At 39.0% G+C, this 27,753-nt stretch overlaps 1 protein-coding gene across 2 annotated transcripts in view; it reads right to left on the reverse strand.

The window, feature by feature from the left end:
* LOC111822172 (cGMP-dependent protein kinase 1-like) overlaps positions 1-20,869 on the reverse strand; it is a 464,706-nt gene extending 443,837 nt beyond the window's left edge. For both annotated transcript variants that reach the window (XM_023739559.1, XM_023739551.1), the window contains exon 1: positions 20,372-20,869. In XM_023739559.1, coding sequence (XP_023595327.1) covers positions 20,372-20,682 — 311 coding nt within the window. In that variant the 5' untranslated portion in view covers positions 20,683-20,869. The remainder of the gene's footprint in view (positions 1-20,371) is intronic.
* Positions 20,870-27,753: the final 6,884 nt, after the last annotated feature.

Here is a 27,753-nt window from a genome sequence, read left to right on the forward strand (position 1 = left end):
TTTTCAAAGAACCAGGTTTTGGTCGTTAACTCTTTCAATTGTTTTTCTATTCTCTATTTCATTTAATTCTGCTCTAATTCTTATTATTTCCTTTCTTTTGGTGCCTGAGGGCTTCTTTTGCTGCCCTCTTTCTACTTGTTCCAGTTGTAGGGTTAATGTTTTGATTATGGCCCTTTCTTCTTTTTGGATGTCCTTATTGCTAAAAATTGACCGCTGAGCACTGCTTTTGCTGTGTCCCGAAGGTTCTGGTAGGATGTGTTTTCATTCTCATTTGATTCTATGAATTTCTTTATTCCATCCTTAATTGCTTCTATAACCAAGCAGTTTTTGGGCAAGGTGTTGTTCAGTTTCCATGTGTTTGATTTTTTTTCCTTCCTTTTTCTCTTGTTCAGTTCTACTTTAATGGCTTTATGGTCAGAAAAGATGCTCTATAATATTTCGATGCTTTGGATTTAGTTAAGGCTTGCTTTATGGCCTAATATGTGGTCTGTTCTGGAGAATGTTCCATGTGCATTGGAAAAGAAACTATACTTGGCTGCTGTTGGGTGGAGTGTGCGGTTTATGTCTATGAGATCAAATTGGTTGACTGTAGCATTTAGCTCCTCTGTGTCTCTGTTGAGCTTCTTTCTGGATGTTCTATCCTTCACCAAAAATGGTGTGTTGAAGTCTCCTACTACTATTGTGGAGCTGTCTCTCTCTCTTTTCAGTGCTGTCAGAGTTTATGTATTTTGGAGCCCTGTCATTGGGTGTGTAAATATTTATTATAGTTGCGTCCTCCTGATGTACTGACCCTTTAATCATTATATAGTGTCCTTCCTTACCCTTTGTGGTGGATTTTACTTGAAAGTCTATTTTGTCAGAGATTAATATTGCCATTCCTGCTCTTTTTTGAGTGTTGTTTGCTTGATATACTTTTTTCCATCATTTGAGTTTTAGTTTGTTTGTGTCTTTAAGTCTAAGGTATGTCTCTCGTAGGCAACATATAGATGGATCGTGTTTTTTAATCCAATCTGTCACTCTCTGTCTCTTTATTGGTGCATTTAGTCCATTTACATTCAGCAAAATTATTGACAGGTATGAGTTTAGTGCTGTCATTTTGATGTCTTTTTTGTGTGTTGTTCAGTTTCTTTGTTCTCCTTAATTTTCTCTGCTGAGTCGTTTTTCTTTATGTATTTTCTTTTCTTCTTTTTCATTGCTGTTGATTTTGTGTTTGCTGAATCTTTATATTTTTCTAGTTTTTTATTTTGACTTGTAGGATTGTTAGTTTCCTTTGTGGCTACCTAAATATTTACTCCTATTTTTTAAAGTTTATACCAGTCTTTTATTTCTTTATATTGCCTTGACTTCCTCTCCATATGTAAAGTCTATGTCTACATTTTTTAAGTCCCTCTTTTCTGTTTTAATGTTGTCATCTTTTACATATTGACATGTTTCCCTATTTTCAGTGTTTTAGCTTTGATTTTTGTGACTTCCCTATCTGGGTTGATATCTGGTTGCTCTGTCCTGTGTTCTAGTCTTGGGTTGTCATCCGATGTTATTGATCTTCTAACCAGAGGACTCCCTATAGTATTTCTTGTAATTTTGGTTTGGTTTTTGCAAATTCCCTAAACATCTGTTTATCAGGAAATGCCCTACTTTCACCATTATATTTGAGAGACAGTTTTGCTGGATATATAATTCTTGGCTGGCAATTTTTTTCCTTCAAGCCTTTATATATGTCATCCTATTTCCTTCTTGCCTGCATGGTTTCTGCTGACTAGTCTGAGCTTATTCTTATTGACTCTCCTTTGTAGATGACTTTTTGTTTATCCCTAGCCACTCTTAAAATTCTCTCTTTACCTTTGGTTTTGGCAAGTCTGATTATGTCTCCATGACTTTCTTTCGGGATCTACCTTATATGGGGTTCGATGAGCATCTTGGATAGATATCTTCTCATCTTTCATGATATCCAGGAAGTTTTCTGCCAACAAATCTTCAACAATTCTCTCTGCATTTTCTGTTACCCCCCCTGTTCTGGTACTCCAATCACTTGTAGGTTATTCCTTTTGATAGAGTCCCACATAATTCTTAGGGTTTCTTCATCTTTTTTAAATCCTTTTATCTGATTCGTCCTCAAATAAGTTGGTTTTAAGTGCTTTATCTTAAGTCTCACTAATTCTGACTTCCATTGCCTTAATTCTGCTCCTATGACTTTCTATTGAGTTGTCTAATTCTGAAATTTTATTGATAATCTTCTGGATTTCTGATTGCTGTCTGTCTATGGATTCTTGCAGCCTGTTATATTTGTCATTATGCTCTTCTCTAGTCTTTTTAATTTCCTCTATTGCGTGTTCTGCGTTTTGCTTAATTTCCTTCCTAATTTCTTGAAGAGTTCTGTAAATTAATCTTTTGTCTTCTCCCTCTGGTAATTCCAAGAAATTTTCCTCCTCTGGAAAATTTCTATATTCTTTATTTTGGGAGCTTACTGAAGCCATCATGGATTGCCTCTTTATGTGATTTGATATTAACTGTTGTCTCCAAGCCATCAATAAGTTATTATATTTATTTGTTTTATGTTTGTTTACTGTGTCCTAGCTTCTTATTTTGTTTTGATATGCCCTAATAGGCTGCTCATATGAGCTAGTTTGATTATTGGCACCTTTGAAGCTTTAATGTCCTGTCACCAGGTGGTTAGATCTGTTACTAGGTATGTGAGCTCAGGAGTCCACCCACTCCTCCTATATGGATTCAGCCCAGGTGCCCAGGTAGATAGCCACCAAGTGTGTGGTGTACGCTCTCACCTACAGTCCTAGACAGACATGGGTGATTGGTGTAGGCACAGGCATCTGGTTGCAGCAGGGGGACCCACTCTGAGCAAGGCAGGGGAGTGACGGCTGCCCCTAAGTGTCCAGGAGGAAGGCGTGTCCCTGTTCCCTACAGAGAGTAGGTGGGTGAGTTTTGCAGCCAGACTATCAGCACCTAATGGTGTTAGCTGTCAGGATTGGGGGGCACCTCTTATTCAAGAGCCCTTCTGGCAGGGGGCTAGGTGGCGTGGGTGGAGCCACCAGTCCTCAGGCCCCTGATGTGGGTAGGTGAAGACCTTGCTTAATGGGCAAAGCAGTGTCAAATGTCAAGAACCTGCCACTTCACAGCTGAAACAGTTTAACTTAGACTTCCGGTATATATCCTGTTGTACGGTGGTAATGTGGGCCTACACTGTTTCCATGGGCCCACACAAATCTGTGCAGGGGAAAAGGCACTCAAGGTCCGTGGATCCCTTATGCCTGTGCCTAGACAAAGCAGCTGTGCCTACCCTGGGTTCCTTGCTTAGGGGAGCCAGCAGTTTATTTTTTCCTGTTTGTTGATTTGCTCACTCTCCAAGGCAGGGAGAACAGCTCCAGGCATGTGACAGATCCTACCTCTGGCCCAGGGAACTCAGCAATTGCTAAAGCCGGTCCGGGACCCAGTGCAGAGCAGGGAGCAGGGAGGTAAATGGGAGAGAGGTTAACCCTAAGGGTGGTGTTTCTGATCCACATGGTAAGCCGTACACAAGTACTTATCTTTTGTGGAGGGCTGCTTCTCACTGGTTCTGGGTGGCCGTGTAGTCTCTGGTGCTGGGTCTCGCCCAGTGTGGAAAGTGCGGCTCCTGAGCATGGCTGCTTGCCTGCCTCACCACTCACCCCCTGAGCTGATCAGGCCTGAAGGGCTCAGGCTCTCGCCGGGTCCAGTCTAGCAACTCCTTGCTGCTTCCGAACCGTCTCTTCCTCCCACTGCCACTCAGTCCAGTTCCTCACCTCTGCCTTTGATGTTCAGGGCTCTCAGATTTCCCATATATAATTGAATTACTTGTTTTTTCAGGTCTTTGTTGTAAGAGGGTCCACCTGAAGCATCTGACTACTCCGCCATCTTGGCCTCCCCTTTGATGTCTTCACTACTGCTTCCAGGGGCAATGACTGTGGATCCAAGTCAAATGAAATCCTTGACAACTTCCATCTTTTCTCTGTTTATCATGCTGCTGCTTATTGGTCTAGTTGTGAGGATTTTTGTTTTCTTTATGTTGAGCTGTAATCCATACTGAAGGCTGTGGTCTTTGATCTTCATCAGTAAGTACTTCAAGTCCTCTTCGCTTTCAGCAAGCAAGGTTGTGTCAGCTGCATATCGCAGGTTGTTAATGAGTCTTCCACCAATCCTGATGTCACATTCTTCTTCATATAGTCCAGATTCTCAGATTATTTGCTCAGCATACACATTGAATAAGCATGGTGGAAGGATACAACTCTGCTACACACCTTTCCTGATTTTAAACCATGCAGTATCCCCTTGTTTTGTTCAAACAACTGTCTCTTGGTCTATGTACAGGTTCCTAATGAGCACAATTAAGTGTTCTGAAAGCTCCATTCTTCACAACGTTATCCATAATTTGTTATGATCCATACAGTGAATGCATTTGCATAGTTAATAAAACGCAGGTAAACATCTTTCTGGTACTCTCTGCTTTCAGTAAAGATCCATCTGATATCAGCGATGACATCCCTCATTTCATGTCCTCTTCTGAATCCGGCTTGAATTTCTGACAATTCCCTGTAGATGTACTGCTGCAAGCACTTTTGAATGATCTTCAGAAAAATTTTACTTGCGTGTGTTATTAATGATATGGCTTGATAATATTCCCATTCCATTTGATCATTTTTCTTTGGAATGGGCACAAATATGGATCTCTTCCAGTTGGTTGGCCAGGTAGCTGTCTTCCAAATTTCTTGGCATAGATGAGTATGCACCTCCAGCACTGCATCTGTTTGTTGAAACATTTCAAGTGGTATTCTGTCAACTCCTGAAGCCTTGTTTTTCACCAATGCCTTCAGTGCAGCTTGGACTTCTTTCTTCAGTACCATCAGTTCTTGATCATATGCTGCGTCCTAAAAGGGGTGAATGCTGACCAATTCTTTTCGGTGCAGTGATTCTGTATATATTCCTTCCATCTTCTTTTGATGCTTCTTGCTTCATTCAGTATTTTGCCCTTAGAATTCTTCTAAATTGCACCTCGAGGCTTGAATTTTTCTTCAGTTCTGTCAGCTTGAGAAATGCCTTCTGTCACATGGGGGCACTATGAGTCAAAAATCGACTCAACAGAACCTAAAACCAACAACATGCATGGCACATAATAAGAGCTAAAAATATATTTTTAGTAATTGCTATGAGTCGGAATCAACTCAATGGCAATGGATTTGGTTTTCTGGTTTATCATCATCATCATTAATTCACTGGTGAAGAAAAGACTATAAAGTAATAATTTCTGCCTTTACTTTACAAAGAAAAAAACAGAGAAACTATTCACTATGTCCAGGGGAAAAAAAAAGAAAGAAAGAAAATAAAGTGAGCTTAGTTTGAGCAAGCTAGAAGGGCCTAGTTTGAGACCCTCAGGTTAGAAGTTACTCAACATACGACTGGGGAAGAGCTGCCTCTTCAAAGTAGAGTTGACCTTAATGACGTGGTTGGAGTAAAGCTTTCAAGACCTTCCTTTACTGATGTGGCACGACTGAAAATGAGAAGAAACAGGTGCAAACATCCATTAACAATCAGAACGTGGAATGTACAAAGTGTGAATCTGGGAAAATTGGAAGTTGTCAAAAATGAAATGGAATGCTTAAGGATAGGTATCTTTAGGCATTAGTGAGCTGAAATGAACTGGTATTGACCATTTTGAATCAGACAATCATATGGTTTACTATGCAGGTAATGACAAATTGAGGAGGAATGGCATTGCGTTCATTGTCAAAAAGAACATTTCAAGTTCCATCCTGAAGCACGACGCTATCAGGGATAGGATAATATCAACACGTCTATAAGACTAGTTAACAGAACTATTGGTCAAACTTACACACCAACCACTGATGCCAAAGATGAAGAAATTGAAAATTTTTAAAAACGTGTACAGTCTGAAACTGATGAAACATGCAATTAAGATGCATTGATAATTACTGGTGATTGAAATGGGAAAGTTGGAAAAAAATAAAAAGGATCAGAAGTTGGAAAATACAGCCTTGGCGACAGAAACAACGCAGGAGATCCCATGATAGAATTTTGCAAGACTAATGACTTATTCATTGCAAATACCTTTCTTCAACAACATAAACAGTGACTATAAACATGGATGTTGCCAGATGGAATACACAGTAATCAAATTGACTACATCTGTGGAAAGAGACGACGGAAAAGCTCAATATCATCAGTCATAACAAGGCCAGGGACCAACTGTAGAACATACCATCAACTGCTCATATGCAAATTCAAGCTGAAATTGAAGAAAATTAAAACAAGCCCATGAGAGCCAAAGTACAACCTTGAGCATATCCTACCTTAATTTACAGACCATCTCAAGAATAGATTTGATGCACTGAACACTAATGACTAAAGACCAGAAAAGTTGTGGGATGACATCAAGAATGTTATACATGAAGAAAGCAAAAGGTCGTTAAAAAGACAGGAAAGAAAGAAAAGACCAAAATGGAAGTCAGCAGAGACTGAAACTTGCTCTTGAATGCAGAAAAACCAAAGAGAATGGAAGAAATGATGAAGTAAAAGAGTTGAACAGAAGATTCCAAAGGGTGACTCAAGAACATAAAGTAAAGTGTTACAATGAAATGTGCGAAGACCTGGAGTTTAAAAAACAAAAGGGAAGAACACGCTACGCATTTATCAAGATGAAAGAACTGAAGAAAAAATTCAAGCCTCGAGTTGTGACACTGAAGGATTCTGTGGGCCAAGTATCAAAGGATGCATAAAGCATCAAGAAGATGGAAGAAATAAACAAAGTCACTGTACCAAAAAGAATTGGTCGACATTCCACCATTTCAGGAGGTAGCATATAATCAAGAACCAACAGTACTGAAGGAAGAAGTCCAAGCTGCACTGAAGGCGCTGGCAAAAAACAAAGGCTCTAGGAATTGACAGAACACCAATTGTAATGTTTCAACAAATGGATGCAATGCTGGAAGCGCCCACTCACCTATGCCAAGAAATCTGGAAGACAGCTACCTGGCCAACCGACTGAAAGAGATCCATATTTGTGTTCATGCCAAAGAAAGGTGATCCAACAGAATGTAGAACGTGGAAATTATCAAACAATATCATTAATATCACACACAAGTAAAATTTTGCTGAAGATAATTAAAAAATGGTTGTAGCAGTACATCAGCAGGGAACTGCCAGAAATTCAAGCTGGATTCAGGCGAGGATGTGGAACAAGGGATATCACTGCTGATGTCAGATGGATCTTGGTTGAAAGCAGAGAATAGCAGAAAGATGTTTACTCATGTTTTACTGACTATGCAAAGGCATTCAACTTTGTGGATCATAACAAATTATGGATAACACTGCACAGAATGGGAATTCCAGACAACTTAATTGTGCCCATGAGGAACCTGTACATAGACCCAGAGGCAGTCATTTGAACAGAACAAGGGGATACTGCGTGGTTTAAAGTTAGGAAGGGAGTGCGACGGAGTTGTATCCTTCCACCATACTTATTCAATGTGTATGCTGAGCAAATAATCTGAGAACCTTGACTATATGAAAAAGAACGTGACATCATTTTACTTGGATCCACAACCAATGCCCCTGGAAGTAGCAGTCAAGAAATCAAACAATGTATTGCACTTGGCAAATCTGCTGTAAAAGATCTCTTTAAAGTACTAAAAACCAAAGATGTCAGTCACCTTGAGGACTCAGGTGTGCCTGACTCAAGCCATGGTATTTTTAATCGCCTCATATGCATGTGAAAGCTGGACAATGAATAATGAAGAACAAAGAATCAGTGCGTTTGAATTATGGTGCTGGTGAAGAATACTGAATATGCCATGGACTGCCAAAAGACCAAACAAATCTGTCTTGGAAGAAATACAGCCAGAATGCTCTATATAAGTGAGGAGGGTTAGACTTTGCCTCACGTACACTGAACATGTTACCAGGAGGGACCAGCCCCTGGAGAAGGACATCATGTTTGCTAAATTAAAGTGTCAGTGAAAAAGAGGAAGACCCACAGCTAGATGGACTGACATAGTGGCTACGACAGTGGGCTCAAACAGACTGGGTACTGTTTTGTTCTGTTGTACATGGGGTTGCTATGAGTTGGAACCAACCTGATAGCACCTAACAACAACAACAGTTTGAGCAAGAGATGTTTTTAACCTTATGACCCTTCATGATGATAAAACAGTTTATTGAACTACAAAAAGAAGTTTTGAAATATATCAATGGGAGTCATGAAGGAGAAAAAGAAATTTTCATGGATGTTTTAAAAACTCGGTAGTAAAGTTTCACCTAGATATTATTTAATAACTCCTCAGAGCCCTGGTGGCACAGTGATCAAGCACTTAGCTGCTAACCAAAAGGCTGGCAGTTCGAATCTATGAGCCACTCTTTGGAAACCCTATAGGGCAGTTCTACTCTGTCCTATAGGGTCTCTATGAGTTGGAATTGATTCATCGGCAACGGGTTTGGTCTTTTTTTTAAATCCATCTAGCAAAGAACCCCACTCTTGCTAAGACAAATAAATGTATACTTCAGTCATTTTCCATCCGTCGCAGTGACAAGAGCCCTTAGGAATCTAGAAGATAGAGCGCTGTTCCATTATGATAGAGGATTTACATGGCTCAGAACTGCAGTGGTGCTACCCAGAGTAAACTCAAACCACAGAGGAGAATGGATCATGTGAAAAGAGCACCATCCCCTGTGTTGCGCAGCATCTTTGCTTTCTAACAGGATAAAAGTTCAACATTATTCACCTCTATGTACACCTTGTGGTGGTAAGTACCTTCACTAAAATATTTCAATATTGGCTTTTTTTTTATATATACTTTATTTTTGTTGTTCTTGCTGTTGAGAATACACACAGCCGATTATACATCAATTCAACAATTTCTACAATTCAGTGACATTGATTACACTCTTCAAGTTGTGCAACCATTCTCACCCTCCCTTTCTGAGTCGTTCTTCCCCCATTAACATAAACTCACTGTCCCCTAAGTTTCCTATCTAATCTTTCGAGTTGCTGTTGTCATTTTGCTCCCATATAAACAGATCTTGAAACAGCACAATGCTCAAGGCAGACATTCTTTACTAGTTAAGCTAAACATTTGTTTGACTGTAAGGAGACTTCAGGGGATATTTTTGGTTTAAGTTTAAAGATTATCTCAGAGCAATAGTTTCAGGGGTTCATCCAGCCTCTGGAGCCCATGAGAATTTGAAACTCCGTTTTGTATTTTCCACTTTTTGATCAGGATTCGTCTATAGAGTCTTTGATCAAAATGTTTAGTAACGGTAGCTGGGCACCAGTCAGTCCTGGTTTCAGGGCAAAGGGGGCAGTGGTTCATGGAGTCAATTAGCTACACATTCCATTTCCTCCTCCTATTCCTTATACTGGTTCTTTGGATCTCTTCATTTCTGAGGCTACAGAAATGTAACTCTGGGTTGCTTAAAATAATCATGAGTATATATTATACACGGTATATAACTTTCAATAGAAATATAGGATAGTACTCAAATATCAGAATTTTCTGAAATGATTTCTTATAATTATTTATAAACATGAAAACAAATACCCAAACTCACATATGTACTGCTTCTAAGTACCTAAATGTTCCATTTCTAGAAGTTTTTTCTTCAATGATTATTATTTCAAAGGGCACATGCTATATTTTTCAGCAGTTGCCAATCAAAAAGAAAACACTTTTTTAAGGCTATTTTCCCACCAAAAGTAAAATATAGGAGGGAAGGGAATAAATATATTAATGCCTTAAACAAAACAACAAAAAGACAAAGGCGGGAGGAATTTAAGAAGTTTTTAAAGAAAGAGATGGCAAGAAGTTAATAAAAGTTGGTCTGTTTACAATAGGCTTGTTATTATATTTATTGGTTATTCCTTTCCATGAGGATTGTTTCAAAGTAGTGTGTATTTAGTTTGATACCATTCAGTGCTACATGGATAAGGAATCTTTAGTTCTTGTTTGTTTGTTTTTTTCCCCAACAAGAGAGTAGAGGCCACCATACTACATAATGCTAAAACTTCTGGAAGGCAGAACCAGACAAATTATAATTTTCCATGTCACATTTTCCTTTTATAAAGAACAAAAAAATATGAAGTGTGATTTTTGAAAAAAGAAAAATTACTATTTTCTGATCTAGGCTAGAACTGTTAAAAACAAAAGTCGTATTTTCAGTTTTTTCCACAAACTTTCTGAAGTTTTCAGATGTATTAACAAGAAACTTTGCTCATACAAATGTATGGTAGAATTCAGCATTACATTCCTATGAAGTTAAGTATTACATGAATAACTAGAAACTCTCAGCAACCTTTCATTTTGCACTGTACCATACACTAGGGGACTTTTTTTTCCCTCTAAAATTCAGAATGGAAAAAGTTCTATTAAGTAAACATCCATTTGCTCAAAATAAAAAGGGACTCACTTAATAGATCTTACAGTCAAAAAACTACTCTTACTTATTCAAGTGTCTTTGAGCTCACTTTTCTAAACTTTGTTATTCTCAGACAGTTCCAAAATAAGAGGGTAGCAATTACCTAAAATGAAGACCAGGATTCACGTAGAGTTCCATGCTCAGTAGTGCATGCAGTGTACATTCCTGGGTTTATTCCACTGCTGTTTTCTTATTTCTCTCTTCCCACTGACATAATGAGCCCCCATCACAAGCTTATTTTAGCAAAATGGTACCTGTCACTTTCAGATGCTTAATATTCCTCTGTAAAGGATATGGTGACACCCTGTCCAACCAGCACAAGTCTAATCTAAGGATATCTTCTCTCTGTCTCGCCGTAATACAAAATGTGCTCCTCAGTCACCAATAACTTAGGCTAAGTGTGTCTTACAATGATGGAGGTGTGAAGTTGTGCTTCCTTTTACAGCATGTTGGCCAGCCACCTTTGCACTCATTAGCGTATGACCAATCCACCCTCTAGTCCATCAGTAACAATAACTCCAGAGAGGCAAAATTCAAAACTCCCATTTTTCTTTCTTGCCATGACAATCCTTGTATTCTCAGTTCAGACTTAGAAGCACTGTCAAAACCATAATTTATTGATAGAGCTGGACAATTAAGATGACGTACAATATATCCAGAAAAGAAGTTTTTTTCTCATATTATCTCATTATCCCTTGGCCCAGACCTGGTGAAAGGTTGATATTACCATAATACAATTGTTTCAAAAAACAGCAAAGGTATTTTGCTTAACTAAGGTGTACTTGTCATCACTGACACTCAATATGATTAACCAAATTAAACTGACTGGCTGATACTATAATTATTTCACGTTCAAATAAGAAGTATAATATGATTTTCAAAGAGCAGGTATAGTCTAGAAGTGAGAAAATGAACTTGAGTATGAGAAGGTCAATAATGTTCGAAGATATGCTTTGACACATATAACCCCAGAAAAATAATTTAGGCTATTATGCATTGCTAAGCCTAAGGTATTCCAGCGTCATATAGAAGTTAATGCAGCTGTATCTATTGTAAAGCAATTTTCATGAGGTTTAATTAACATTTATGATCTTTAGATGGTCATGGGTAATTATTTTTTATGCAGGTGAGAGTTGTATATGTTAACATTAAACAGTCACTATTTTTTTTTTGTACTAACGTTCATCCTTTCATCCCTTGGAATATAAGACATCAGAGATGCAGATATTTTTCCCATGTCCTACCACCAACTCTTGTCCCAGTGACCATGACCCTGTCCTTTGGTTTCTATCTGCCAAACCATAATAAGCAAACACATGCTTCTGGTCGTGTCTCTTTATTGTTGTTAATTCCTCTTATCCCTCCCATTTAGGGCCAATAACCAAGTGTAAGATGTGAAACTGGATTAATAATGAAAGTGTTTACTTTCCTTATGATTAACTTCCCTGTGTAATTAATGTCCCCAATCCCCGGGGGGCCTTATTATATCTACTCTCCTTTAACATGCTGTCATCTGAATACATTTTAATATTTTACAAGGTGGGGAATGAGACAAGAAAGCTCCTCACTGACTCCAATTCTAAGAAGATTATTTTTATCAAAAAGTATCTGCAATTACATTAGCTATTTTCATCGCTTATATAAAGTGCTGTATTGGCTGATCCTCACCTGAGAAGATAACGATTGAATTACAAACATAAATAGGCTCCCATTAGAGACAATTAGGAACATCCTGAGGATTTTTAACACCAATATAAGGGGAAGGAGGGCAAGAAAGATGCAGGAAGCACCAGTGAGGCCATGAGCACAGGGTTTAGGAATTCCCATCTCTTCCAGGAGACTTCCTGAGGCATACACCAAGATTGTCTTAACGCAGGTGCCGTCTCAGACCTCTCCTCTGACAGCAATGCCCAGATCTGCTTACTTGAGCCAAACTCTCTGGAAAAGGGGCTGAGAGATTGATGTGCTTACTCTGCCTTTCTCTGAAGCCTCCTTGGAAAGTACTCCTCAGTCTGAGCTCAGGCTGTTTGCCTTAAAAGGATAAAATATCTGTAGAAAAAAAACTGGCTGCAGAGACATCACATACCAGAGTGAAAGGCGCTCGCTACAAGCCCAGTACTGCTCTTCCAGGAAGGGTTCCTCATTGTTCCACCTTTATCAACTTTACATTTCATCTAAGCGTCTAGGACTCAAGGAAACAGTCCTACTGGCTAATGAGGCAGCAGCCCCCAGTGAGTGGAAAACAAACTTTGAATGATGGCTGATCCTAATGCGTGTCATATCTGAACAGTGGCCAGGACTCATGGCTGGCAGGAAAAGAGAAACATACTTAGACACTGAATGGAGCAGCTGTTACTTTTGTGTGCCCCAAGTCTACAGCAGGTAACCCCAGAGACCAATGTGAAACCGACGGTTCCGTGTGCAGTGGGGATGGGAGAGCTGTAGATGCCTGACTACACTGCAAGCAGGGGATGGGGGCTGATCAAAAGGATCCAAAGAAGGTGCTTCCCTAAAAATGGGAATTCAAGTAAGCTTTAACAAGCAAAGTTGAAGGCGCTGGCGGAGAGGTTCTCAGCCCTACCTGTACATTAGAATCCCCTCAGGAGCTTGAAAAAATATACCTATGGCTCGGATCCACCCCAGAGCAATTAAATCAGAAACTCTGGAGTTGGTACCCCAGCAGTAGTATATTTTCAAGTTCCCCAGGTTATTCTAATGACACCAGGGTTGAAAACCAATGGAGTAGGTATGGTAATGATCACCTATTTGGGGAAATAAAATAATAAGACACTAGCTAGTATACACCTATAATTTGGCAAAAAATCTACTGCCGCTTTTGCAAGCCACCAGTGCTTACTGGTTTTAGCCAATAGAGCCACTCAACCATTTAATATCACACACGCACGCGCACACACACGCACACCCTGGCCTCTTATCACAGTGGTTCCCAAACTTTGCTGTGCATTGGAGATACTTGGGGTATCTCCAAAAAAATACTGGTGCCTAGCTTCCACCCCCAAGCATTCGGATTAATTGATTTGGGGTAAAACCTGGGCATTGGATTTTTTTTTTTTTAAGCTCCCCAGGTGATTCTAATGGGCAGTAGAGTTTGGGAATCTCTATCCCAGTTATTTCTTCCACTTCTCCCAAAGTACTTCTGTTTCCTATTCAATTACTAGTGAACAGATACTCCCCTGAGAATAACCTATATGCTTATTCATTATGTTTTCCTGCAATTGCCTAACTCTCACACCTCTTTGGAAGGCAGGAGAGCCTACTGGCTAAGGGGACAGGCTCTGGAGATCAAATTCAGGCTCAAGCTTTTATTAAGTGCATGACCTTGGGCAAGTTGCTTAGCCTCTCTGAACCCCAGTGTCTTGTGCCTCAGTGCAGTGAAATTAGGATGATTTGAAATCTTCCTCAGAGTTGTTGGAAGTATTAAGAGACAATCTATGTAAAGCACTCCGAGCAGTGCCTGACATAGAATAAGCAGTGAATATATGTTAGCCATTATGATAGGCAGTGCCATTCTAACCTGTTAATTCAGAAATGGTGCTGTCCCAGCTTGCTTTCCTTGTTCCTTTCCTCTGCCTCGTGGACTGCACAAAAGCCACCAAGCCTTCGCTGATGGCCGATTAAGAGATGTTTCTAAGGGACAATGCAATATATTCAGAACAAGCACTGGTCAGAAGGGAAACATCTTAATGGTTTTCTGCCGAAATCCTGGTATGGCTCCCAGAAGAGGCAAGCCTTCCATATTCTCCAATTTCAGTGTCTCCTCTCTATAGCTGTCTCCATCTACAAACTTCTGACTCACTTGCAAACTCTGTTCCAGACCCTTTGACTATTTAGTCACCCACAAAGCCCATCACTCCTTTCCAACTTGCTTGCAAATATGGCACAGCTTTAACAATACTTATCTTTTTTGCCCTTTCCTGTCCCCATGACGCACATATCTTCTTCCCACTCTTCTGCTCTTTTCATATTAATAACTATGATTATAAAAGCCACTGAGAAACAAGACACTTCTGAGAGTGTACTATTAATCCTACCTTTGGTTAAACATCTGTTTTGTGGAGCTAGAGTTTTTCGGCTATTGTTTTATATTTACAAGACAGTTTTTGGAGGGAGAGCATTTCTCCACTCTTAAAAACAAAATTATACTTAGGGACTTCAAACAGGCTGCACATATTTAACTTCTCAGAAAATAAATTCTAAGGTGATGCTGAGAAATGCAATCATTACAGAAGATGGTGAGAGGAAAGCAGAACTGATGTCAGAAGGCTGGGTGTGAGGAAGTAGGGAAGGGCTGTTAGGAAGGGGTGGCAAACAGCGCCAGCTCAACAATTCAGATTAGGATTCAAAATGCCACAGATGTGACTGCATAATAAGCTGCTGAGCATACTGGTAAATGCTGCTTTCAGCATGTGCTTATTTATCGCATTGTCTTGCATTCTCTGAGCTCAGAAGGTTCAAGTCAGAGGGGCTGGAATGCTAGCAACAGGCCCACTTCCCTGGGATGGGCAGCAGCACCTATGGGAGGGATGGCAGAAAGAGCAGCAGCCTGGTGTTCGAATCTGGTTGCTAGGATACCATGGAGACCCTCCATTGCTAGGCAGACAGAAAAAAAAGTCCATATGCCTTATAACCTGCAAACAGCAACAACAGAAACACTGTCTGCCTACATCTAACCTTTCCTATTGGAAATCCAAACCCAACTCTTCAGTGAAATCACAAGTAGTGGAAGCTTGGAAACGTGGCCCAGTAGAGCAAGGAACCTTTTCATTTATAGTCTCAGGCAATCTCTAATGCTACTCTATTTAAGGGTCTGTCAGTATTTTCATTATAAGCTCCATTTTAAGGGCACACAACTTGACTGTGCTTTAAAAATCCTAACAGGGTTTTAGCAACCTGGTCTAATGTATTTTTGTAAAGGCTTTCACGACTTCAATTTTACTGCATAGACTGTCATGTCAAATTAACAAACAAACTTAAGTTGGAAACTCTATTAGAATAACATTAGGTTGGAATTTAACTCCTCCACAAAAACAGAAAAGATGGATTTCAAAACCCAACTTCAGGTCCAGTTTGCCTAGGTATGCAAGGAATCTGCTGTGCTAGTCTCTGGTATAAAATTAGATTATTTTCAAAGCGAACATTTTGAAAAGAGTGGAAAATGGAACCTGGTTAAAGAGTAGAACTCAGTTCCTTTAAGAGTTATAATCATCTACTACTTGCTTAAATTAAATGCTCATACCTTTTTAGGATAGCTGACTTTTAGCAGGACTATGTTGGTGAGAAGTGAAGGGTTGGACCAGCATTCTGATATTCGGGGCTTTATTTATGAGTAACAATTAGTCCTTGGTGTAAAAAAAAAAGTTAAATAATTCTTGATTCTAAGAAGCTGAAATGCCTTCTCATCTACTTTATAAAATCATAAAAACTGAGATTCTCATTTTCTCTGGCCTTAACTTGCTTTTCCTCAATTTCTATTACCATTTTCTAGTATAGCCACTAAAACCAGTTGCAGTTGAGTCAACTCTGACTCATGGCAACCCCATGTGTGTTACAGTCAAACTCTGCACCATAGGGTTTTCAGTGGCTGATTTTTCAGGAGTAGATTGCCAAGTCTTTCTTTCAAGGTGCCTCTGGGTGAACTCAAACCTGCAACGTTTTGGTTAGCAGCCGAGTGAGTTAACTGTTTGTACCACCCAGGGACTTCACTACAGTCACTAGTAGCTGCCATCCCCCAAATGCAGCTTCTGCTTTCCTTTGTTGTCCTGTCTCTTTGCTGAAGGGTTAAAATGTCTCCCCCCATTCCCATACCACCCCCTCAAACCCCAGCACAACTCACCTAAATCATGGCCATCTTTCAAATACTTACTCTCAACACATCCACTTCCACAAGTTTCTGATAACATTAAATGGGCTTGATTATATTTTGTCAATTGTTCTATATATCTCCTCTGTGACTTACCTTACTCTAATTTCTAGAATATTTATCTGTACAGTATTATCTCCTTGTTAACTCTTGATGATAGGAACTACGTATCACTCATCTCTAATGCATTACGATAGCTTGCACATGGCAGACATCCCATAAAAGTACTGAACTAAAAGGCACATTAGGAATTTAATTACTGCCTTTGAATAAACTTATCTTTTAGTATTTATACCATCTACCTTTACACTAGAATTCTAGAATTTTCTCAACTTTCCACAGAATTTAAAAGTATAGTCTTTGGGAAGATTCTATTTTCTATCGAGATGTATAAAGTGTTGAGGTTTAAAAGATCATATATTATCTTTTTAAAATTAATGTCTTGATCTTTTTAAAATTAATGCCTCCTTAAAAATAAGAAAATATACTTCTTTTATCCATAGCTCTTCCAAGTACTTCACAATCAAAAAGTGGAACATAACATGTTACCGTTCTCTGAAATACAGCTACCTCTGGGGTGAAAAGCAATAGCTTAACAAAATACAGAAACAACAACTTTTGATAGGAACTCAAGACTATACAGTCTAGCTGAAATGACATGGAACCCTGAGATGGCAAAATAGAAAGGATTTGGGAATATTTACAGCACGTAAAGAGTTTAGATCAAAACACCAGAGGATGACCGTTGTTACCAATTATAGATGCAATTTTCAAAACTGACATGACTTGAGGTAAAATTACTTACTATAGTCCATAAGAACCATCCTAGTACATAACCAACAGGTTATCTGATCTCATTCTAATGGATGGGTTTGTTTCTTTTTTCCATTTTTAAGAGTTTATTTGTTCAATTTATTTCAAAACATACAGTCTAGTACTTTATATTCTCAAATAGTTATTTGGTAGCAGTGGAATACAGATTGCCAGTTGGCTACACCAGTTCTTTGCTTGACATCCACAACATAAGAAGGGCTTAAAGGTATTCTCTATACAGGTTATAAACGAGACAAACCAAAACACTGCCCTGAACCTCAGAGGTACAGCAGGAGTGCCCTGGCTCTGTGCTGGAATCTGACAGAGCCTTCACTCCAATTCCCAGCTTAAGTGGGAAAAATTCAGACCAAAAATATCAGGATGACTTAATAAGTTCATTTACATTTGCACTATTTTTAGGTGTCCAAAAGTCACCAAAAACCATAATTTTTTTACTGTAATCCTAAGAACGCAACCTCAGTAGGCAAAAACTTGACAAATGTATTTGCATACATTAGATATTAAGCAGTACATTTGCTGGGCACTTACTTACATTTAATAGAAAGAGAATAGAAAATTAACATGACTGTGAACTTGAAACCAATTTTAGGCTTTTTAGATGGTTTCATTTTAACTTGAATTTAAATTAATACTTGTGTAACTTTAAGAAAGATGACCAAACTTAAGTTTCATTAAAGATGAAATATAAAAACATAAACACTTGTTGCCAGTAAATCTATATATTCAAATTATTCATAGTGAAATAAATTGAAATGCAAACAGGTAGGTCCTCAGTTTGACAAGTTTTCTTAGTTCTTTGTGGAGCAATCTTGCACAACTATTCAAATAACATGAGCTATAATCATTTTACATACAATATACTTTTCTTTCCCCTAAGAAAGGTACACTCTACCACTTAAACCAATTTTATTCTAGTTTTCTTCACATAAGTGTGAAAAAAGAACAGATGTTTTTCCAAAATTACTTAAGCTTGGAAGACATTCTATCATTTTCTTCAATATAATCCTTCAGAATCACCAAAGCCGTCATGGTGATATCTTAATAGCTGATTTCTTTAAAATAAGCATTATGAAATAAATAACAAGGATATTTATAACATTGTTTAGCAGATAAAATGTTTATTGTAATGAAATGTTGTGAATTACTTGCCACACTAATTTCACTGTCCAACATGGACTTTTTTTTTAATCTGTTGTTCCACATGTCAAGCGCTAAGAAGCTTCTAAAACTTAACCACATTCTACAGTTCATTCCCCACTGCCTAGATTCCCTTTTATTTTCTACGATAAAATGTTTAACTGGAGTTATCAGCTGGCTTAATCACACTTCATTATAAAACCTATTAAAACGATCTTTTTATAAAAGTGGAGTTTGCTCTGCGTTACTCCAAAAGTCCCGCAGATACTGAAATGAGAGCCTATGGAAAGCTTAAAGATGAAGAGAGCTGTCTTTGAGTTATTTTTTTCATTATGCAAAACTTGGCCCAGGAGAGATGCCCATGTACCTCATTAGCTAAAGCAAGCAAGCATGACAGGACTGCAAATTAATCTACCAGAGAAAGTTGAAGTGGATTCAGATCACTCAGGTTTCCAAGGCAGATCTAAGTCTGCTAAACTGTTACAGCAACTTGCTCAGGTCAGAATCTCAGAAATGTTTATCCTTATTGTCTCTTCCCCAATCTCTCACAGAATACAAACTTCTCCTTAAACTGAATATGCACAAGGAATGGAAAATGTTCCATGGGAACCACTATTTATGGGTACAACTCTAAGTTTTCAGGTGTAATGGGTACATACTCATGACCCCCTCAAAAATCCAATAATCCAAACGGAGGGAAAAAAAAAAAAAAAAACACTGTTGCCGTCAAGTCGATTCCGACTCATAGCAACCCTACAGGACAGAGTAGAACTGACCCATACGGTTTCCAAGGAGCAGCTGGTGGATTCGAACTGCAACCTTTTGGTTAGCAGCCGTAGCTCTTAACCACTCAAATATTTATCCCCCTCTCTTTATATTAATTACTTGCATTTATTAAGTAAAGAGTCACAAAAGACCTTGTATTATTAGGTTTAACATGTGTCATGCAGCCAATGTGATGTAGTTAGGAATAGAGTAGCAAAATCCATCATTTTTTTCAGTTATGTCATTATCTGTTAATTAACAATACCATTCATTTGGGTGCTTTCCCTCATTTTATGTTAACTTCATGTTCCTGCTGCTTTACTCTCTATATGCACTCTGAGTTGAGTGTTGTATAACAAGTTTCATTCAATTTTCCCATCCAAGTTATGAAGCCCACTGACATCAGAACTACCTAGTTCTCTAAAATGCTAGAACAATACCAGAATGGTTGCATTACAAGCCAGGACTAAGGCAAACAGTGGGTCCTCGTTTAAGTAAAATGCACTTATCTGTGTTTGACCCTGAAAAACATGCAACGCTTCTGAGAGATGGAGTCACCCGCTCCATTAGTAATATTATACAAATTCCTTAAGGAAGATAAGCAATATTTGTCCTCAGATGTTTATGAAAAAAATACATTTTTCTTTTAAGAATCAACAGACTAGGCTTCCATTTCTGGATTGTAAATGTCATCCAATTCAGGAAATCAAAAAATCTTCCCTTTCATATGCGTATTTGCTTATTTTTTACACTTTGATGATGACAGAACATCAGGTTTGAAGGGTGCCAGCGTGAATCGCCAACATGTAGAGAAATCTGAGACAGCCACAAAATCATAGAAAGTAAGGGTGATATCAGACGCATTTCAATTCAAGTCTGATGAGCCTACATTTAGGATTTTCCGGATGGACAGGTTTGCCAAGGCATTTGTGAGAGGGAGCTTTTTATTCCTCTACTCACACACACACACACACACACACAGAGAGAGAGAGAGAGAGAGAGAGACGGACGTACAGACACACACCTAGGGCGCGTTCAAACTATACAGTAGGTGCCATATAGGAATTTTTTTTTTTAAATACCTTGAGATCTGACAAAGACACGAAGGCAACATACGTGCAGTGAGTCTGGGTCTGAGAAACGTGCAGAGCCCCGCAAGCAGTGCCCGTTAAAATGAAACATTCTGAGGATGAGGAGGACAGACATGGCAAGCGGAGGGGCGGGGGCCGACAGACAATACAGAGACCCGCAGCTCCCCACCGACTGGGTTCCACATGGACCCGGCGCGTAACCCCTGCTTACTGTGTGCTCTTAGGGTAGAAAGGCAGGGTCACATGGCTGAGATCCTGGATGTCGAAGGCTGTGGGCTCAGCGGAGATCGCCTGCCGCTTGGTGCGCGGCTCACCCTGCAAGGTGCTGGCGCTCTGCTTCTGCGCCTGCTGGGTGGCCGGCCGGATCACCGAGCGGTACTTGTCCAGCTCGTTCTGCAGCTTCTGGATCAGTTCGTCCTTCTGATCCAACTCCAACTCCAGCTCGTCGATGAGAGCATCCCGCTGCCTCAGCTCCTCGATCTTCTCCTGGAGCGCGTATTGTAAATCCCGCAGGGTGCCCATGCTCCTCCGGGCTGCCGGGGGCTCCTTCCTGCCGCTGCTCCGCGTCTTGGGGCTTCCTCCCTTCTCCGATCAACTTTCCCCAAAGTCGCCGCTGCCTCCCGAGTGCAAAAGCTTCCTACTTGAGCCCAAAGCCAGCCCTGGCTTCTGAGCATGCCCAGTCCACCGGCTCCAGCCACCGAGAGTTTCAATGTGCAGATTCCACTTCTCTGGCTTTACTGAGAGGCTGAGTGCGTGGATGAGCAAAACAGCAGATCCAACCTGAAACCGGGTGGGCGCCGCGGCGCCGAGGAGAAGAGCCAGGAGGCGCGGTGGCAAGGAAGCGGGAGAAGGGGACTTGAATGGGTCTCCGCCGCAGCGGTTGGTCTGCTCGGGTCACTAGCGCCGGGCGCCAAAGGAAGCCGGCGGTGCGTGCGGGGAGCTTGATAAACCTCTGGGGCACGCTGGGGGGATGTGCCGGCGGAGCGAGGCGGGAGCACTCTTTGAGGGTGGGGAGGTGGAAGGGAGAGGGCTGGGAGGACCCCAAGCAAACTGAGGAGGCGTCAGCCGGCTCCGGAGTGTGCCAGTCTTGAGGACACTGGGCTAAGATCCTGGCGACGTACAAAGGAAGAGCGGACTCTGCATTCTAAAAGCTCTGAGTTCTGGAGGTATTTTAACTGCCAGTTTCACAGAGAAAGGATCCGGAGATGTGTGGCTGAGCACTCGCTTCTCCCACGCCGGCTTTCCCACGGGGAGCGCCTCACACAAGTGGCTAAGGCTTAAAAGAAACTTGGCGTCTCATGAGATGACAGCGAGTCCGTGCCTGGGAGGGATTCCCCCCGTACATTCAGGTGCCTTTGAGGATGGATGAGGGTGCCTAATTTTTTTCCCCTGAGCGTTGCCACTCTGCCTATTCCTGCTAGTTAAGCCCCTTGGCGCCCCTTCCAAATTAAGATTAATGAAATCGTTCTAGAGCAAAGGCTAAAAGGGATTTGGGCCCTAGGAGGCAGTTGAGCTTTTCCATTATCCCGCCCACTTGAGCTAGTGTGCGTAAATTAATTGAAGGACCTTGCTTCTTCCGTTTGCTGAGTTTGGGGGTAAAAAATCATTACCGAACTCCAAAAAGTTCATCCTGAAATTGAACCACACCTTTGAAAATATTAAAATATTACTTCTCTGACAACCAAGCTGTTAGGACGCTATCTTTCCACTTAAACGGTAAGGAAGAAACTGACGCAAACATCGGAGAAAAAAGGAAACGAAAACTAAAAGGGTTACAATAAATTGTACCAACAACCATCCCTGCTCACTCAGTATTTCCTAATTTGATGACAATTAGGTAGCAACTTGGTGTCCAAGGGTAATTCTCCCATCGTGGGGAACACATGTTAAAAATCTCCAAATATGTACCTAATCCTTACCTAAATTCCTAATATTTACCTAAATCTTCTCCAATTCATCCACTTTTTTTTAGAATCTTTATTAGCCCCCTAATTACTATTCTTGGAACACCCAATATTACAATCCTCAATGCTTTATTTGGCCAGCCCTTAACACTAAAACAAAGAAAATAGAAAATAGGTTAAAATGGAATTACAATTCAGAGCTATTCACTGGAATCTAAACTCAGCCAAGGACACAAATACCAGTCTCAAAAATTTGCTCGCTTTTGCTTTTGAATGTACAACTTTTTCTGTCTGAGTTTAGGGAAAAAAAGGAGGAAAAAAAGGAAGAAACAGCTAGCCAATGGTATGTTAACAAGCTTTTCATTTAAAATGTACTTGTTTGTAATTAGAGGTGTAAATGACAAAGAGTATACAGTCCTAAACATTCTTCCACACAGATTATGATCTAACTCACTTTAGTACAAATGATAGAAGGCAATTTTTCTGCTTTCTGACACAGACATTGTGAGAAGTACATTTATTTCGGAATGCAACATCTAAAGTGGATAATTCCCGAGACATTTTCATCTGTAATGAACAAAACATGAATAGTTTACAAATACTGACAGCAATAAATAATAGCACTGAATTATTGTTGTTTTAATTAAGACAAGCAGAAGTACTGTGACTTTGTATAACGGACTGTTTTGAAAGAGCTTTAGTGATACTTCCTTCTCCCAGGCAGAAGGCCAAATTACTTAACTTATGGAAATTCTTTAATTCCATGGGGAAGATTTTTAAAACTAAATGACTTTTTCCTATAGATCTATTACAGGAGTCAACGAGGCCAAGAGTTTATGTCTAAAAATACGTCAGAAAGCAATGTATAGGGGACATCATTAGACAATTGCTAAACAGGCTTTTGATTTTAAAGTTTGAGGCTTAAATAAGGGTTACCTAATATCTGAGGAAACCCTGGTGGCGTAGTGGTTAAGAGCTATGGCTGCTAACCGAAAGGCTGGTAGTTTGAATCTACTAGGTGCTCCTTGGAAACCCTATGGGGCAATTCTCCTCTGTCCTATAGGGTTGCCATGAGCTGGAATTGACTCAACAGCAATGGGTTTGTTTGGTTTTGGTTTAATATCTCTACTGAGTGGAGTTCCTGGATGGTGTAAACAGTTAAGTGGTTGGAAGTTTGAGTCTACCCAGAGACACCTAAGGAGAATGACCTGGCCATTTACTTCCAAAAATTCAGCCCCTGAAAACCCCATGGAGCCCAGTTCTACTTTGCCACATATGGGGTCGCCATGAGTTGGAGTTGACTTGATGGCAACTGTTTTTTTAATGTCTCTGAGCAGCAAAAGGAGCCCTGGTGGCAAAGTGGTTAAAGAGCATGGCTGCTAACCAAAAGGTCAGCAGTTTGAATCTACCAGCTGCTCCTTGGAAACCCTACAGGGTAGTTCTACTCTATCCCATAAGTTCCCTATGAGTCAGAATCAACTTGATGGCAATGGGGGTTTGGTTTTTTGGTTTTTGAGCCACATAGAGAAGATTATTTCTAATTTGTAGACAGTCTCTCTACATATACAAAGGAAAATAGAATCTATTCTTCCCAAAATATAAAAAATACCACTTCAACCTAAAATATTCAGGTATTTTGATCAGAAGAGTTTTTAAAACTGAATTGTGTAGTTTTTCACTATTTAAGCTAGCATATCGACACACAACTAAAGGACACACTTTACATACACACATTACATTTTCATTTTAAATGGAATTCTTGTGTTAACAAAATACATTCTCCACAATGAATCCAATACTGAGAGTCAGAAATCTGTTATAACAATCATAGTAATGGCTGAGAAGGTATAAAACTATTACAACTGTTTTACCATTTAAAAGGTGTCCAAGGTATAGGATATATTCAGTGATAATTAGTTATGAAGAAATAATTTAATTTTTCCTTAAATACTTTATATATGGAAAATTCAGAATATAAAATATTTCCTTACTTTATAATTATATATGCAAAATTCAGAATTTTCTCTTTCATCCTTAAAGTCAAAATAAATATTTTAAGTAAGTTTTTCAATGATATTCTTAGCTGATTGTTTAGAGCTTGAGGGACCTGATTTCCATCTGAGAATTTTGCCTGATTCCTATATTAAATATCTTTGGCACTGTACTTGGTAACTGCTAGATTAATCAAGATCCTGCAATTATATTTCAACAAAGACAGATTTTACCATAAAATCTTTACTATGTGTCCCAAAGTAATCTTAATTGGTAAAATTACAAGATCAATGCTACTTTCTGCTCATTAGGAAGTAGCTACCACAAATCTGGAATGGAATACAATGGAATGGAGTGAAGTGGAGCGGCAAGGACTAAGCTCTCATCCACTGCTCATTAGGAAGTAGCTACCACAAATCTGGAATGGAATACAATGGAATGAAGTGGAGCAGCATGGAAGAGCTCTCATCCACTGCTCATCTGGGATGGGGTGTGATGCTCACAAAACAATGCAATTTTGAAGGAGCTGAGTTCCCACTCTAGAATTCCATAGTCAACCTACAACCTGCTTTTTAGTAGTTTCTCTTCATCACAGCTTTAAGAGAAGCAACATTCTGCCAGTAGCCAGATCAAACTGTGGCTTACTGAACTCGAATATGCTCTTCAATTTTGTACCCAACCCTTCTGATTGAGAATGAGTATTACTACCATATTCCTTAATGGAATCTGAGACTCATTTAATGAAACATTCAATAATGTTTTTTGGCTTTACTATAATACTGGCTATTAAAAAAATAGTAAAGACTGTAGAATCTAGCATCCTTCACTAAAAACATAATTAGCCTCAAAAGAACTATCATAATTTTATCCTCTACTTTTTCATTCCACTGATGCTACATTCCTTGGAAGAGTCCCAACTTTGAAATCTTCTGCCATTTCATGTGTATATGTTGAGGACGAGGGAGGGGGCTGAGCTTTTTAGGTGATGGAAGCTACCCCTTGCAGATGATTTCTGAAAGTAACATGTACTCCTAAGAATCTAGATATGAAGGTTACTATTACTTTCAGATATACCAACTTGCTCTAAAGTTGCTAATCATAATCAAAATCACAATAATAAAAAATAACTTTCTTGAACTCAAAATGCATGACAGGCACTGTTCATGTAACCCTACAAGGTGGGTATTATGATTTCCATTTACAGCTGAGAAAACTGTAGCACAAAAGCACCCACCGAATGAATGATGGAGCCTGGATTCAAATCCAGACCATTTGGCGCAGAGCTCAAGCCCCTACCACTGCCCCTTGTTGCCTCCTGCAGGACTTCCAAGTGTTGCTGCTATGTCTTAGTCCTGGGTCCAGGGAAATTGGAATGTTTGCAGTGTTAATTAGCTGGACTTTTGGGTTTTGGGAGGTAGAAAGAGGAGAAAATTTGGAAAATCCTGAAAGAGCAGGGAACAAATTTTTTTTTAAAGTTCCTCTTCCCAAAATTATCTTCACTCCAACACCATTTCATCTTGCTTTAGGGTGACTAACTTGTACCCATTTGCCTGGACTGTTCTAGTTCTAAAACTAAAAGTCCTAAGTACCCCTCAGTTCCGGGCAAACCAGAACAATTGATCACCTGTTTAATTCAGCATTGCTAAGCCTCTCTAACTTACGTTTTCTAATTTTGCTCTCAAAGTAAAGCCAAGGAAAATCTGTAATGATAATACCTAGTATTTTAGGTACATTATAAACCCACTTACACTTTAGTTCGTGTAAATATGTTTTAAGAAAGCAATCATCCAATTTCAATGCATAATAATACACCACAGGAATTGTCTTGGGACTGTAAAGTGGGATGAGTCAGACAACAGAATTTTCATGACACTTTGATAAACCAGGTAAGGATTCTAAGCTCTTTTTTTGGTTTATTGTTTTTATGGAAACCTGAAACTTAGGTTGACTTCCTATGGACTGAACACAGTGATTTGAGCATCTGCTATTTCAGTAATTTCTAGAATTAGATCATTCCTTGTGATTGTTTTTGGTGGATGGATTCAGCTATCAGGAATGCATATTTAAATGGATGTAAGTAAAAATTCTAATGGCTGGACTGTTTTAAGTCATACTACTATGAGTGATAAGGTCTGCATGGAAAAGAAAAAAAAACATAAATCATTAATGATGACAAGCTTACTGCAGAGACTTGGAAAGTAAGAGTGCACTGTACCATAACTGCTAATGTGCTTAGAGTTTAAAACCGAATTAGTGTCATGCCTAATATTACTTGAAATGAATTCTTATATTCCACAGCTTAAAATGATGGTAACTTATTACTGGGCCTCAGCCTAAAATAGTGTTCATGAAAATCCATGCACTCTATACAAAAATAAATAAAACATTTCTTTATATTCTTGAATGAGCTGCCCATATCCAATGATCAGAAGAAATAAATGGCTTTTAAAAAGAAAAAACTATTAGGTGTTCTGTACTATTTTTTTCATGCATGGAAAACTTTTAAGTGCATAAAATGGAATTGAAAATCCTTTATTCACAAAAAAATATTATTTATTGTGTTTTAAGCCATGTAAATATATTCATGAACATGCAACATAGTAATATCTCCCATATCTTATTAATAAGTTACAGTTTCTCAGTTCCATTTCAGTTATTCTTCTAGTATATTAAATACACATCATTTCCTAAGCTAATGCATCAGTATTTTCCACAAAACATGTGTAGAAATAATTTTGCTTTTGAAAATGGTTTTTGATATCACATAGCTTATTAAAAAACATCTCTGGAGTCAATGCATTGTTTTTCTTCTTTTGTTGTTGTTTTTAAGTAGCATTTAACAGCTAATATAATTTGGCCATTTTCCTCTTGTATGTTTTCTAACCAAGATTTAAAGTAAAGAAAACTTAAATGTTGATAGTGAAGTCACTAAATTAGTCAAGTGGGAAAGTACTAAAGATGTACTTAGAAGTTTGGGTAAATTTAATTTTTATCAGTAGGTAAAGTGACTAAATTTGCCATAAGAAAGATGCCAGAATATTTTGTTTATATTGTGAGAATGTCAGGAATTTGGGGAGGAGGGAGAGAAAGGGGATTACAAACCAAAAATCTGAACAGGGAAATACATGAAGCTCCCCACTCACATGAAGATTCCCACTCTCATGGATTTAGTGGATAAGTAAATATTGCCTAACTTCAAATTAAGAGAACTCTTGATATTGTGAGTTTTATACTATAATCATGAGATGAAAATCCAGAAATCTACCTTTCCAATGACAGGTTAATGAAGCTATAGGCTGGTAAATCAATATGATGTCTGATGTTTATGAAAGCATTACCTGTGGAACAGGCAGTATGAGCCCTTGGCTGGGGACCATGAGAAGCATATATTTGCAATGCATTTGTAGCCAACTGTAAAATTATCAGTCACCTTGCCTAATGTATATTTTTAGAAAAGATTCAGTACTTACTTCTTGGTCTAGATTTTCTATGATGGAAGCTAAAAATAGACTGGATTTTTAAATGTATTATTCAAAACAGACATTGAATCTGGTAGGTAAGAATGCTTTAAATATTAATGGTCAAGATTTAAACCTAAAAGACAAATATGTAAACTATACTTATGATAACATAGTTACCAAAAATGGCAATATGTGAAGTATCATATCATTTCAATACCCCCATGTAAACAAATATT

The sequence above is a fragment of the Trichechus manatus genome, unplaced genomic scaffold (genome assembly GCF_000243295.1).
Source record: "Trichechus manatus latirostris isolate Lorelei unplaced genomic scaffold, TriManLat1.0 scaffold00007, whole genome shotgun sequence".
NCBI lineage: Eukaryota > Metazoa > Chordata > Mammalia > Sirenia > Trichechidae > Trichechus > Trichechus manatus.